The sequence below is a fragment of the Lynx canadensis genome, chromosome F1 (assembly GCF_007474595.2).
Source record: "Lynx canadensis isolate LIC74 chromosome F1, mLynCan4.pri.v2, whole genome shotgun sequence".
Taxonomy (NCBI): Eukaryota; Metazoa; Chordata; class Mammalia; order Carnivora; family Felidae; genus Lynx; species Lynx canadensis.
This window is the reverse complement of record NC_044319.2, coordinates 11,708,528-11,724,489: the sequence shown is the minus strand read 5'-3', so window position 1 is coordinate 11,724,489 and position 15,962 is coordinate 11,708,528. Positions and strand designations below refer to the sequence as shown.

At 39.0% G+C, this 15,962-nt stretch overlaps 1 protein-coding gene across 2 annotated transcripts in view; it reads left to right on the top strand.

Moving 5' to 3' along the window:
- NME7 (NME/NM23 family member 7) overlaps positions 1-15,962 on the top strand; it is a 264,656-nt gene that overhangs the window by 125,291 nt on the left and 123,403 nt on the right. For both annotated transcript variants that reach the window (XM_030302771.1, XM_030302772.1), the window contains exons 9-10: positions 1,290-1,358; positions 11,251-11,352. In XM_030302771.1, coding sequence (XP_030158631.1) covers positions 1,290-1,358; positions 11,251-11,352 — 171 coding nt within the window. The remainder of the gene's footprint in view (positions 1-1,289; positions 1,359-11,250; positions 11,353-15,962) is intronic.

The window sequence follows — 15,962 nt, the reverse complement described above, 5'->3', positions numbered from 1 at the left end:
TTCACTGACTGTTATAGTTATGTTGCCTATGAAATAAATCCTCCCAGTGTGAATTATTGCCTGGGCAGGCAGAAATTTCTTAGTGATCTGTATTTTTGGCAACAATAAAGAAACAAAATAGGGAAGAAAATAAAATTGTAAATTCTATTTTTTTTAAGTTCATTTATTTTGAGAGAGAGGGCGGGGGAGGGAGGGAAGGAGGGAGAAGGAGAGAGAAAGTGCACAAGCAGAGGAGGGACAGAGAGAGAGGGAGAGAGAGAATCCCAAGCAGGGTTCCTGCTGACAGTACAGAGCCCGACACAGGACTCCATCCCACAAACCATGAGATCATGACCTGAGCCGAAATCAAGAGTTAGAAGCTTAACTGACTGAGCCACCCAGGTGCCCCTAAAATTTTAAATTCTGAGCCAATTAAAAAAAAAAAATTAAGGTCTTAGTTCTTGAGACCCTAGGACTTATTTTTTGTTTATTATTAATTTTGACTGTCACTGTCAGTGCAGAGCCTGACCCGGTGCTTGATCCCATGAACCAGGAGATCATGACCTGAGCCTAAATCACCAGTTGGATGTTTAACCGACTGAGCCACTCAGGTGCCCCAACCCTAGAACTTAATGAAATTTTATTTTGAATTAAATTTGAATCCAGCCTGGATAAGAAAGAGTCTTTATAGATTTATCTTATAAGCATTCTCTTACAATTCGTTTTGAATTTCGATTTCCAGACGACTCGTGTAAATGCTAAGTAGGGATTTTTCTAAATGTTTGGGAGGAAAAGGGTACTATTTTTGGCCGCTGCAAAATTGGAAGTACATTGCGTTAGTAATAGTTCTGCTTCTGCTCATCTATCAGTAAACAACACGACACTGTATATAAATTTTTTCGTGTGCATGGAGAATGAGGCTTTATTCAAAGAGAGGTATAGTGTAGTGGCTAAGGGCATGACAGGTGAGGTCAGACTGCTTGAGATGGAACACACAGATCTGAAGGTTACATAACCCTTATGTACATCGTGTGACTTACGTCATGGGGTTGTTGAGGGGATTAAATGAGATGATGGCGTGCAGGTCCTAGAACAATATTTGATATATCAAGTGCTCAATAAATGTTACGCATTTTTATCATTGATGAGTTTATCTTTAACGACACTTTTTCAGAGTATTTAATTTGCGCAAGGTTTAGATTTTAAAGAAAATACATCCAGGAGGTCTTAAGTGTTGAGTTCTAAGCGTGGCACATTTTGCGTCCTTTTATTGGTTGACTTTTGTTCTGTTTTGTTTTGTTTCAATATAGTTCAACATGGATCGAGTTAACGTTGAAGAGTTTTATGAAGTTTATAAAGGAGTAGTGTCTGAGTATAATGTAAGTATCAAACCGAATGTGAGGCATTGGTACTGAAAACAGTTTGTGTATCTTAAATGTTGGGGATCTCATCTGAAATTTATTCATAATCATGAAGGTATTTACAAGTCCACCAGTTGCTAGGTGATCATATCCAGTGACTGAGGCATTCTTATCCCTGAGAGCCACTGGCTCAGCTATTAAAATATCATGTTTCATTTATGAAACAAAAATATACAGGCGTGCAAGAAAATCACGAAAGACCTTGCTGGCATAGTGACACCCTTAGACGTTATCTATGAAGTTAGTAATATTCTCAGGGTAGAAGACTCTCCAGGATGCTTTAGAAAGTTAAAAGCAAATAGTTCTTAATGGTACAGTATAACTCCACAGCAGTATTTAACATCCATTTTAATGGTATAAATGCAGGTAGAATCATCCGAAAATATGGCTGAGACTGAAGAAGTATATTTATTTTATTTTTATTTTTTTAAGTTTATTAATTATTTTGAGAGAGAGAAAGAGAGGGGGAGGGCCAGAGAGAGAAGGAGACAGAGAGAATCCCAGGCAGGCTGTGCCCTGTCAGTGTATAGCCCAATGTGGGGCTCGAACTCACAAACCGTGAGATCATGACCTGAGCCAAAATCCAGAGGCTGATGCTTCATTGACTGAGCCACCCAGGTGCCCCTGAAGAAATACTTATTTTTCTGGGAAAGCCTTTATCTGTCCTTCTATTCTGAATGACAGCCTTGTTGGACAAAGGATTCTTGGCTGCATATTTTTCCTATTCAGCACATTTAATCCCTTCTGCCCTGCCAAGTTTCAGTGGACAGGTCTGCTACTACCCTTGTGTGTGCACCCTTGTAGGTTAAGGACGGTTGGTCTCTAGCTACTTTCAGAATTCTCTCTTTAGCTTTGTAGTTTGCCAATTTCACTAAGATATGTCATGGTGTTGACCTGTTCCTGTTGATTTGGAAGGGAGTTCTCTGTGCCTCTTGGACTTGGATGCCTGTTTCCTTCCCCAGACTAGGGAAGTTCTCAGCTATAATTTGTTCAAATAAACCTTTTGTCCCTGTCTCTTGCGTTTCTTCCGTAATTCCTATGATATGGATATTGTTTGGTTTCATGGAATCACTTAGCACTTTAAATTTTTTTTTTAATGTTTATTTTTGAGAGAGAGAGAGAGACAGAGTGCGAGCAGGGGAGGGGCAGAGAGAGAGGGAGACACAGAATCTGATTCAGGCTCTAGGCTCTGAGCTGTCAGCACAGAGCCCGATGTGGGGCTCAAACTCGTGAACCATGAGATCAGGACCTGAGCCAAAGTCGGACACTTAACCGAGTGAGCCACCCAGGTGCCCCTGGAATCACTTAGCTCTTTAATTCTCCCCTTGTGATCTAGTAATTTCCTTTCCCTCTGTTTTTTGGCTTCATCATTTTCCATAATTTTATCTTCTATTTCACTTGTTCTCCACTCTGCTTCTTCCATCCTCACTGTCACTGTATCTAGTTAATTTTGCATCTCATTTATAGCATTTCTTTTTATTTTTTTATTTTTTTAAATGTTTTTATTTGTTTTTGACAAGAGAGAGACAGAATGAGTGGGGGAGGGGTAGGGAGAAGGAGACACAGAATCTGAAGAAGGTTCCAGGCTCTGAGCTGTCAGCACAGAGCCTGATGTGGGCTTGAACTCACAAGCCGTGAGATCATGACCCGAGCTGAAGTCGGACGCCTAACCGACTGAGCCACACAGGCACATTATAGCATTTCTTTTTTTTTTTTTAATTTTTTTTTTTAACATTTATTTATTTTTGAGACAGAGAGAGAGCATGAACAGGGGAGGGTCAGAGAAAGAGGGAGACACACAATCTGAAACAGGCTCCCGGCTCTGAGCTTTCAGCACAGAGCCCGACGTGGGGCTCGAACCCACGGACCGCGAGATCATGACCTGAGCCGAAGTCGGACGCTTAACCGACTGAGCCACCCAGGCGCCCCGCATTATAGCATTTCTTAATTCATCCTGACTAGTTCTTAGATCCTTGACCTCTACAGCAAGACATTCTCTGGGGCCTACAATGCTGTTTTCAAGCCCAGCTATTAGTCTTACGACTGTTATGCTAAATTCTTGTTCAGATATATTGTTTATGTCTGTTTTGTGCAAGCCTCTGGCTGTCATTTCTCCCTGAATTTTCTTTTGAGGAGAATTCTTCCCTTTTGTCATCTTGGCTACGTTTCTGTCTTTTGCGTGTTTTAATAGCTTGTTACATATCCTGCACCTGAGAGTACTACTATATTAAAAAGGGGTCACACACTGTCCATGGCCTGGCACTTCAGGAAGTGTTTTTCGTGTATGTTGCATTCACTCTGTTGTTGCATTTTTGCTGCTCTTTCCCGCTGGTGGGTCGTCTCCAGAGCTCCCCCTTGCTTGTAGTGGTGGGGTGTTCGGACCTTCAGCCAGGTGTGCTTTGATTTGTTTGTTGAAGTAACCGTGGAAGAAACGTAAAAAGTCAGGGGGAACCTGATCCCAAACAAAAAGAAAAATCAAAGGGGAGAAAAGAGGGCGAAACAGAGAATCAGCTAAATCCAGAGAAAGAGAAAGGAAAATAAAAAAGAATAAGAGAGAGAAAAGGTGTAAAAAGAATAGAGTAAAAGTGCCGGCTACCCAGCTTCCCTCCGGACAAAGTTGCAAACAGTTGAAACCTCCGGGTTTCGGCTCCCAAGGCTGTTTGCAGAATAGAAACTGGCACTGTCCATATTCTCGCTCCCCAGTCTGTGGTTCGGAGAGGTTTTCCTCTTGTGCTAACTTGATACTTCAATTTCACAGCCCTCCTCTCTCTCTCCCTTTTTGTCTCTCCAAAGAAGGGGTTCCCTCCCCTCTGTGCCTACTCCGTTTTATCTCCCCCAGTTCACGCACCCTCCCTCCCTCCCACCAAGCTGTCTCCCTCCGTGTGTGGAAATGCTTTTGCCGCTCTGCAGGTTGATTTGCTGGGGGTTTCTGGGGGTTCTGACCTCAGTACAGCTGTGCTTGAGGGACAAGGGAAATCCCGGTCCCCCTACTTCTCCGCCCTTTGAACTCCGCCCCTCCTCTGAAGAAATAATATTTAAAAGGTGTTTAGAGGGCAATGAAATACATTCTTGAAAACAAATGACTATATTCAAGTAAGCCAAGTATTGTTCTTTAAAATAACACATAATAGATACTTTATCAAAATTAGTTTCCTTCCCCTCTGTATCAAATCATCTTAGATTTATTTGTGCTAGTGGACTGCCTCCTGACCTAGGTTCCTTTAAAGAGAATTTTGACTTTTTTTTTTTTTTTTTTTTTGCATAAAGGTTACTGTTCCTGACAATGAGACTAGATTCCCTTCTTCTCCCCTTCTCTATGACTCTTCCTTTCAACTGACCTTAAAAAGGAAAAATGCACTGGTTTGAACCTTTGTCTTATTTAGTCCTACAGAGTAAAGACCAATTGTGAAATAAATTTCGTGTTCAGCATACTGGTGGTTTCCACCCTGATTGAGAGGAACCAGAGTAGTTTTCCTTCTTTTATAGCTTACTGACTCTAACCTTACTCTTACCTGCTTCTTCATTTTAGAGTTATGGTCCGTCCTTCCTTCCTTCCTTCCTTCCTTCCTTCCTTCCTTCCTTCCTTCACAAGCAAGCACCTGCAAACCTTCTTTTATTTGTTCAATTTTACTTTAAAAAATATGACTGAAAACCTCTACCTTCCTTAATCCATGTTATATTATAGCTTTATATAAGATTAACTGCATATAAGATAAACTCATGGAGACATATCCTCTGATCCTGAGTTATATTATCATACACTATCACACAGTACTGAATTTGGTAACAAATAGTTGAGGACACTAGTATTCTGTGTACCTACCTCAGGTGGGCCACATTTCCCTTTGGGAAATAACTTAAAAAAACCTCATCTAACTTTAATGTCTCCTATATTGTGCTTTAAAATACTACACATGTAATTTATGTTTTACGTAATATATACTCGTGGAGTTTTTTTGATTTTGGGATTTGGGAGTTAAAAATAAAAACATCACTGGGTGGAGGTGACACCCCTAAGAAATCAGGAATTTAAGTGACAGTAGCAATATCATACTTTAATGTCAAGATATCCCAGAATAATTGGTGTTGATGCTTTCTTCTGTCTGATGTTTTCAGGAGTATATTCTCTGTAATTACTATTTAAATCTTATAATATTAATAACAGAGCCTGCTTAAGAAAAGGATATATGGGCTGTTAGGTAGAAAAAAACTACATTATTTCAGAGTAATTAATAGCCTCGTGAGTCATTTTCAGTAATGCTTATCATCTTTTATTCAGCTTGAAATGGTTTATTCAGTGTTAAAGAAATATTTCAAATCATAATTGGTTTGTAGTTGTCTCTTAATGGGAAAATGGGGTGTCTACGTGAACCGGAACATTATCCAGGTATCTTTAAGAGATGTTCTGTACTTATAGGATATAAAATTTTATTGCAACTAGGGAGAGCTGTTTCTTTGAAAATGTTATCCAGAGGGAAATAAGGATGTTTTTATTCAAGGAATATTTTATTGACGTAAATAATATTGTTATGAACGGTATATTTACCTCTAATGCTTTTAAAGTTCTTTTCCCACTTCAAATTCTGTTTTGTTCAAAGGCGGTTGTGTAAGGGTCTGGATCCATACACCGCAAATGCATATGGTTGCGGTATCTTTCACTGCTTAATTTGGGACACCAAAAATTGGCTAGCAAATCCTGAGTGTCACTTGTTATTGTGACAGTTGTATATCCCATCAAAACTCTTAGTTCTCGGGGCGCCTGGGTGGCGCAGTCGGTTAAGCGTCCGACTTCAGCCAGGTCACGATCTCGCGGTCCGTGAGTTCGAGCCCCGCGTCAGGCTTTGGGCTGATGGCTCGGAGCCTGGAGCCTGTTTCCGATTCTGTGTCTCCCTCTCTCTCTCTGCCCCTCCCCCGTTCATGCTCTGTCTCTCTCTGTCCCAAAAATAAAAATAAACGTTGAAAAAAAAAATATTTTAAAAATAAAAAAAAAAACAAAAAACAAAACTCTTAATTCTCATGACCGTTAATATTCGGAGCTTGAGTTTAAGTTCAAGGAAGAGGTAAATTTTTAAATGCTGCATAGTACTATGTGTCTCTTAACTTTAGGAGGTTTATCTAATTCAGAAAGAAGAGCCTATAAAAGTAATCTTAAGAGGCAACCTAAAGGGACAGAAACAGGTGATTTGATTCCTACTCTGTCTTTTCGCATAACACTTTACCCTGCTTGTCTTCAGATTCGTGTTTTAAAATAAATGATAAGACCTCTAAGGTCATAACAGCGAGTCCATTCATTTTATTAGCCTAAACTTAAAGATCTGTGGGTGAAACGGTCCTCTTAAATGTAGGATATACAGTGTGAAATAGGACGACATCACTGACATTGTACCAGATACTATACATGAGTTCTAGGGGTTCCCACATTCCTTGCTTCAAACTGTGTGTAGACTTTTCTTATCTCAAAATTCAGTGCAACCAACTTTCAGCTTTCTGAACTCAATTACCTTCTTCTCACCAAAAACTTGTGGAGTCAGATGCTAGGTTCAAATCCCAGTCTACCAGTTGTGTGGCCATAGACAAGGTATTTGCCTTCTTTAAGCCTTAGTTTACCCATCTATAACATGGAAGTAATGCTATTATGTACTTTATGAGATTGCTGTGATAATTAAATGAAAAAAATCCCGCGAAGGAGTTTCACATATTGAGAGTACTGAGAGAGTATTAGCTGTTTTGTTATTACTATCGCTATTATTGTATTTGACATAATTCCTTATAGTAGATTCGGTGTTGATCATTTATACTTGCATTTGCTGCGTCAGCATTTACAAACACAAAAAAGTGATCATTCCTATGTTATTGTATTATCACGATCCACTTATTTACTACCTAGACTGAGTGTCTACTGTGTGCCAAACAATGTGTTCGATGCCAAGAATACAGAGATGAACAACAACAACAACAAAAGCCCACTATCTGCATTTATGGAGCTTAAGTTCTAGTGAGGATACGTATTAAATCAGATGATCCCATCCTAACTACCTAAAGGACAGGAGTCAAAGGGCTGTGAAGGAAACAAGCATGTTCTTTTTTGGTTTTGTTAACTTTTTACTTAATTAAAAAACCTAGGTGACTTGAGAATTTTGTTGAGTCCATTTTGTTTTTTTTTAAGCAGCACATTATGCTTTTGATAGAGTCCTTTTTCCAACGTGTTTTTTCTTTCCATGTTGTGCATTTGCATAGCCCTTTATGTCTGTATTTTTAACGGCATCTGTGATTAACACTGAAAGGCAAGGAGAGACACAAATGAAAGAAAAGCAGGCAAAATTCACTCCTTTTCTTTCTGGATAACACATTCATGCTGTCTGCTGCCCCTGCTGAGAACTTGGCCGTTGACATTTATTCATAGGCAGTACCTCAATGTCATGAGACAGAAGATCAGACTCAACATAATTATCCATAAAAAGTCAATTACATATGACCTTTGTGAAATAGCAAAGTGACTTCAGGGGGATACATTTAGGGTTCTGTGTACCATCTTAATCGTGAAGCACTTCCCTCTTTCAACTTCTGAAATTTCTATTAGGTATGATGACTGAGTTCCAATTAATATTTAAATAGTGTTCTGTAATAAATTACTTTTATATTACTTTGTCATTATGTGCCGCAAACTCTCCACAGTCTGGCCTCCTCTCTAATTTTCTCTAGTCTCACTTCACTCCTGATAGTTATGCACATCACCTGGACTTCTGCCTCAAAGTCTTTATATTTATTTTCATTTCTTCCTGAAGTATTATTCCCCATAGAGAAGAAAAGAACATTGACTGAGTGTTCCAGACACTGAGAGGCTCTTTTCTTTGATCATCTTTTTCATTATACCGCTTCATGTACAGATAAGAACCTTAAAACAGTATCCTTCCATTCCCCCTCTTCTTATGTGTTGTGGTTGTCCTACATTTTAGTTCTATTATTAACCCTATAATGCATTTTTTAATATTTTTGCTTTAAATAAATATCTTGCACACCAACTAAAAAATATATTTGCCCACATGTTTACCATTGTTCTTGCAGATCCATATTTTTGTCTGGCATGATTTTTCTTCTATCTGAAGAACTTCCTTTAACATTTCTTACGGTATAGGGCTGCTGGTAGTGAATTCTGTCACATTTTTTCTGTTGGAAAAAGTTATTTTTCCTTCATTTGTGAGAAATCTCTTCCCACCTGGGTATAGAATTGTAGATTGACAGATTTTTGTTGTTGTCATTTATGTCCTTAGCTTTGTTCTACTGTTATATGTCTTTTTTTTTTTTTTTTTTGGTTGTTTTTAAAGGCTTTTTTGTTACTGAGATTTTTGGTTTTTTGGTTTTAGCCAATTTAATTATCGTCTTACTGTACTTTGCGTTTATTCTTGGACTCTGTTGGACCTTTTTGGCTTATGATTTTCATCAAATTTGAGTATTTTTTAGCAATTCTCGGAATAGTTATTCATCACCCCTTCTTTTCTTCTGGGAATCCAATTTATATATGCATATGTTAGCATGTCATTGAAAAAAATTATTGTGGGACATTTGTATCCATTCTTCTATCTCTCTGTGCTTGCCTTTTCTGTTTTTAATTTTAGAGAAAGAGAAAGCACCTGAGCATGGGAGAGGGGCAGAAAGAGAGATTGAATCTCAAGCAGGCTCCACGCTCAGTGTGGAGCCCAAAGCAGGGCTCAATCCCATGACCCTGGGATCATGACCTGAGCCAAAATCAAGAGTCGGACGCTCAACTAATTGAGCCACCCAGGCACCCCTCTGTGCTTGCTTTTGAATAGTTGGTGTTGCATTTCCTTATATTTATTGTCCTTCTGTTGTATTTTATTTTGTCCATCCCATTCAGTGTATTTAATTCAGATGTAGTTTTTATCTCTAGAAGTCCCATTTGGGTTCTTTTTTTAATTTTTTTTATTTTTTATTTTATTTATTTAAAAAAAAATTTTTTTTAACGTTTATTTATTTTTGAGACAGAGAGAGACAGAGCATGAACGGGGGAGAGTCAGAGAGAGAGGGAGACACAGAATCCGAAACAGGCTCCAGGCTCTGAGCGGTCAGCACAGAGCCCGATGTGGGGCTCGAACTCACAGAGTGTGAGATCATGACCTGAGCCGAAGTCGGACGCTCAACCGACTGAGCCACCCAGGCGCCCCTAATTTTTTTTTATTTTTTAAAAGTGTATTTGATAAAGTGTTACATTAGTTTCAGGTGCACAGCCTAGCGATTCAGTAGTCTACTCTTTGGGTCTTTTTAATGTTGATTTTCTCTGCATCATGTCCATGTTTTCTTCCTGTAATTTGAGCAGATAGAGCCTATTTACATTAGCTGTTTTAACATTCTTATGTAACCAACATCGTTTCTGTCATTGTTGGATCTGTAACAATTTATCGAGTCTTCTTCTAATGATGGTTCATATTTTCTTACTTCTTTGTATGCCTGGTAATTTTTATTGGATACTGGATGATGTGCAGTTTATAGTGTTACATGCATGGTAGGTATGTCATATTCCTTGGAAGAGTATTTGATGTAGTTTGGGCACTCACTATGTTACTTGGGATCAGTCTGACCCTTTCAAGACTTGCTTTTAAGCTTTAGAGGATGGATACAGAGCATTCCATATATAAGGCCAACTGTTATGGTGCAGTACCTTTCTGAGGACTCTACCCGATGCCCTGTGTATCGTGTGAGGGCTTTCCAGTCTGGCTGATGGAAATGCAAAGTCTTCTCAGCCTTGTGCTGTCTCTCCGGATGGTTTCACTTACTGCTTCTGGTAGTTCTCAGCCTTGGCTGGTTTCCTCTACATATGTACAGACTCTTAGCCAAAAACTCAGGTGAACTTCTCTGCAGATCCCAATAGCTTACTCTTCCATAGTTCTCCCACCTCCTCTAGTGGTCTGTCCTCACATTCTAGCTGCAGTGGCCTCCCTGAATTCCAGTCTTTATCTCTTCTCCTTAGTGAGAGTGTTGGGCTCTGTTGTGTTTCCTCTCCCTGTCCCATTGTCTGGAAACTTCCTCCAAGCAGAAAGATGGGCAGTCATGTGGCTTACTTCATTTGATTCCCCTGTCTCAGGGGTCATACTGTGCTGCCTGTCACCTAGTCTTTGAAAACTGTTGTTTCTACATACTGTCTAATTTCTAGGTGTTTACTATGAGATCTAGTCTCCGTTTTCTTCATTTCTGAAAATGATTATGATTTTTGAAAGCGTCTTTGGAAGAAACACTTTGGAATTTGTATCCTTAAAAATGTTCATTCGAGGGGTGCCTGGGTGGCTTAGTTAAGCGTCCGAATATTGATCTTGGCTCAGGTCACCATCTCACAGTTTGTGGGTCCGAGCCCCATGTCACACTATGCTGCTGATGGCATGGAGGCTGCTTGGGATTATGTCTCTCCCTCTCTCCTCCCCTCTCCCTCCCTCCCTCCCTCCCTCCCTCTCTCTCTCTCTCTGTCTCTCTCAAAAATAAATCAATAAACTTAAAAAAAAAAAAGAAATGTTCATTCAGCAGAACTCTATTTAAGAGGAGGTACCCTTTAGAAGGAAGAGGTATGAGAAGACCATTTCAATTAATGAAAGTGCCAACTGGTAAAGCAGTACATTAAAATGATGTTAGTAGGTTAGATCTCCATTCCTATGGAGATGAAGGAATATACCTAAAACACATTTTTGCAGGAAAAATGGACAAAACCTGGGAGCTTTTGGCATGTGGGATTCATGAGAATTCACAGATAACTAAGATTTTAAGATTTGGAATAGTGGTACAATTGAAGGAGGAGGAGTAAAAGATCATTAAATTTTACTAACTTTTACATTACATGTCATAGGAGATGGTGACAGAAATGTATTCCGGCCCTTGTGTAGCACTGGAGATTCAACAGAATAATCCTACAAAGACATTTCGAGAATTCTGTGGACCAGCTGATCCTGTAAGTTAGTGTTTAAAATGTTAATCAAATTTGTTCTATTCGGTAGCTAAATATATCAACAGTCTTGATTAAATTTCTTCTTTACAAGAGATAATACCAAAATGACTACATCAGACAGATTTTTATTCAAACTAGTGTTCTGGAGAATTTTTTAATATAATAATCCAAGAAAAAAGTGAATTTTTTATTAGCCTCGTGACAGTATAAAATGAGCAGAAACCTTTACTGTGGCATTTTCTTTTATTGTGTCTTCTTGCTAAATTGTCTAGAAAAGTGAATTTATCAAGCACTCTGATAGAAATTATCTAAGATATTAATTGTCCTTTGACATAGGGAGGCTCTAAATAAAGCTCTCAGTGTGAAGAATATTGATATGGTGGCCTCATAACCAGATGCATAAATATGAGCAGTGGGGCTTATATGAAACTTGATATTCTCTAGTGTCCTTTTCATTTTGCTTTGGGTTTCTTTCATATGGCTATTGGGTGGCAAGAGGGGTGAAGAGGAGGGAGATGGGGGCTGAAAAACAGAAGTAGCATTAGAATACACATGAGAAATCTCCATGCAGATGATAAAGGCTGAGTAGGATTATGGGAAGCATTACTGATTTTCAACACTGTGATTTAAATGTATTCTCTTTTCTTTATTTTATTTTCACTTATAAATAGTTTATTGAAGATGAGCATCCAATTCAGTTTAATCCAGACAGCATTTATTGAGTTCCCTTAGATGTAGGACGGGAGTGCTTGCTAGATTTTCCTTGGAGGGGAAAGCAGTCCACCCATTCTCAGAGATCAAAGAGCACACACGATGATCTTTTAGAACACTTGCGAAGAAACATACAAATAAGGACTAAAATATTGTTAGTTCAGGTAAAATGCAAATGTTGAGGGATTGTTGAGTAAAGGAGCAGATAGAGGAAACAAGGTAGCAAATGCTGGTAGAGATGAGTGAGAGATGAGTAGCCTTAAAAACCAGGTTAAAATTGCGGATTCTGTGTAAGTGGAATCCCATGTAGTAAGAAACGGCAATTCCTTATATTTAGCTTAATTTTGAGCGTATGGAGTCGTTCCCTTGACTCCATTGGAAGTCAATTGGAAGGCGTTAAAGGTAGGGGCTCTAGAAACAGTTAAGAGCAGACCTGATGACATCATTAGAGAAAGAGGTGGCAGGACCTACTATATGTCTTTTCAGGGAGAAGGAAGAATAGAAGTAAGTAATCAATGTGGTTGTGAAAGAGTGATTATTAAAACGTGATTCTGATGTAGAGGACATTAAGAGAAAAGGGTGATGATGTTGAGTGTTTATTGATGCTTAATCATAAGACATTAGAAAGGGATACTTTTTGGTCATATGAATGAATAGATCTTGGTGTTTGCCATTTTTGTATCTGATTTCTGTTGGCCAAGACGGCTTTTTGTTTATTGATTCTTTAAGATAATTAAAATGGTGAGTTGAACGGCTGACTGAACATATGAGCGAATTAAAGAGATAACTAGAACAAAAGGAGAATGAGATGTTTGTTCTTTCCGTCATTCAGTATTTACTGAATCTGTGCTAGTGTTTGTGAAAATAAAGATAGGAGTCTCAAAGAGCTTACAGTTTATGAGTGGACAGTATATGAAGTGGCTACTTTCCATGTTCTGTGCCAATTGTAGTGTTAGATGCTTGCACTATGTACGACGGAGCCCAGAATATTAACACCTAGCCCAGCCTGGAATGGGCAAGGATAGATTCTCCTCTTGAGGCTCAGAGTCTTGAATTATATACTAAGTGTAAGTGCAGGGTTTTAAGCAAGATCATATGCTTTTGATCTCTCTCTGTATATATATGTATACGTATTATATATATGTATACATATACATATATACACATACACACATATATCTCATCAGAAAAAATACCATTAGTGGTTATAGTCAAACCATTTTAGGGGCAATAAAATGGCTCTTCCAGTTTGTTCCCAGGCTTTGGTTTATTTTCTTCTTCTCCTCCTCCCTTTCTTTCTCCCTCTTCTCCCACCCCTCCAACAAAATTGTAAGCATTGAATGCTCACGGCATTGAATGCCGGTCACTCTGCTAGGTGCTACTCTAGGTTTATAGAGATGATCAAATAAACGCAGTGCTTATCTTTGAGGAACTTACAGTCTAGTTTTAGGAGGTGGAATTGATGAACGGCAGTCTCACTTCAAGCTGCCAGTGTGCCAGTCTACTCAGGTACTGTATTACATTGAAATAATTTAGAGACTCATTTCGTCGCTGCACAGTCATTTCCACATCTAAAGAGAGACTGTGGGTTATGATACATGTAAATATAATTAGTGTGTGGGGAAAATGCCAGGTATGTCATGGCCGTACAATGAATATTTGACAGATTAATAAAAGACTGGCTGTATTTTTGTGCACACCTAACATCTGGTATTAACTCATTATTTAAAGAAGAATTTTTGTTTTGAGAGAGAGACAAAGCACGCACACGAATAGAAGAGGGGCAGAGAGGGATAGAGGGAGAAAAAAATCTTAATTCAGCCCCCTCCCTGTGAGGAGCCCCACAAGAGGCTCAATCTCACAACTGTGAGATCATCATCTGAGCCGAAATCAAGAGTCAGCACTTAAACGACGCCCACCTGCCCCTAAAAATATTTCATCTACTCAAGTGGGTTCTTTTTCTCTTTATTCCTTTTTAAGATGTAGAACTACTTTGTCAGTTGATTCAAAAGAAGGTTTAGCTTTATAGTGACCATTAGGCCACTCTGCCACTGTCTATGTTGTAGATTGACATCACTTTCATCATTGATGTCTGCACTGTTGGTAGATTCTTTCTCTTATAGCTGGAAGGAAGCGCACATTGTGTACGAACAGAATTTCTTCCAGTCTGTCTAGAAGTGGTCTGAAAGAAGGGGGTGGTTTATAAGACAGTTCCCTGGTGGGGAGGGGTATATTAAGCTTTCCACTTTTATTTATTTACCCTATCAAAAATAAGAGAGAAATGAAATTTATTAAAATTTCATGTACAGATTGATAAGAGTACATGTATATAATCTATTAAAAATATGTACATGTTTTGACGTACTTACGTATTTTAACGATAAGGGTGCTTGAAAAATGTTGGAGTCTACTGCGCAGAAAGGAAAAGAGATCACAACGCGTTTCTTTGTAGTTAGAGAAACATTCACTCACCACACCATCATCTGCAAAAAATCCATCTACTTAGGCAGAAAACCTAAGATTTGCCTCTGGAGGAGGTTTTGATTGCACCTGCCCAAGAATTTCACTGTTGAGTAGCTTTGCAGTTTTCCTGCTGAGCCATCAGGAAACTGAAAGAGCCACCAAAGAAGTGGTAAATTATCTGGAAAAACTGTGCAGAATATATTTATTCTTGGGCTGATGGGGATGACGAGCCAAATACCCTTGCATAGGTAGGTCTTGTTTTATGAAAAAATATGTTTGTAAAATATTTTATGTAAAGGATCCTGTTTAAGAAAATCTGAATTTTTGGTCAGGTGATTATCTATCTTCAGGGGCTTTGAAAACGTTATCCCATGACCTGGTTGAATTAAGAGTCAGATATTTTGGGGGTGCCTGGGTGGCTCAGTTGGTTGAGCATCTGACTCTTGATTTTGGCTCAGGTCATGATCCCAGGGGTGTGGGATCGAGCCCCACATTGGACTCCGTGCTGAGCTTGGAGCCTGCTTGGGATTCTCTCTCACTCTGTCCCTTCCCCTGATTCATGCTGTCTCTGTCTCAATCAATCAATCAATCAGCCAATCAAATATTTTCTTACACAAAAAGTGGCTTTTTAAAATTTGATGATATTTTCCATTCATTTGATTGTCACAGTGGTCTTTCACCGGTTATTGGGTAGCCTTTACTGGTTTTCGGATTAAAGTCAAAGTATCCTGATAGTTTGAAATCCAGTTCTTTTTCCATGAATGTGCAGGGAGTTGTGGTAAACTTGCAAGAGAAATGCTTGGGAGTCAAAGTCTGTCGCTTCTGTTACCTATTGACCTTCTGGTCACATTCCTTTATTCATTGAAGGCTGGGAACCCCTGATTATATAGTCTTTCTCTTCATCCCAGTTCTTGTCATCAGATTGGCACAAGAACATCCATGTGAAAGATTCACCCAGTACTTGGCCTGAGAGCTGAATGGACAACTTCTGTCAATTATCTTTTATCATTCTGCTTCCCAGTTTTCTCCCATGACCATGCTCTATTTTTTGTTGACATCCAGAGCAGAGACACGTCTTCGAACTTAATCTCTATTATAGTAATGTCTGCCGTAGCTTTCTGGATTCCTTGGCCTCTTGATCCTCTTCCCAGTGTCCCTTTGACTTGACTGAAACTTCTAGGCTGTAGACCCTTCCATTTTCTGACACTGTAATGCCACTTTCTGACTTCCTTCTCTGTTCAACCTAGACTCCATTGTTCATACCTTTGCCCTTTTTATAGCATTCTCAGGGTCTTTACTCTCTTGTCCTTTGTCCACACTCCAAAAACCCCAAACTTAGATCCACTTAAGCATGTGCCTACCTCATTCTTATACATGCACTGAATGGTCTGGTAGATGAATGTTATACTGTTGTATAGACTCATGTTGATGTAAAGTAT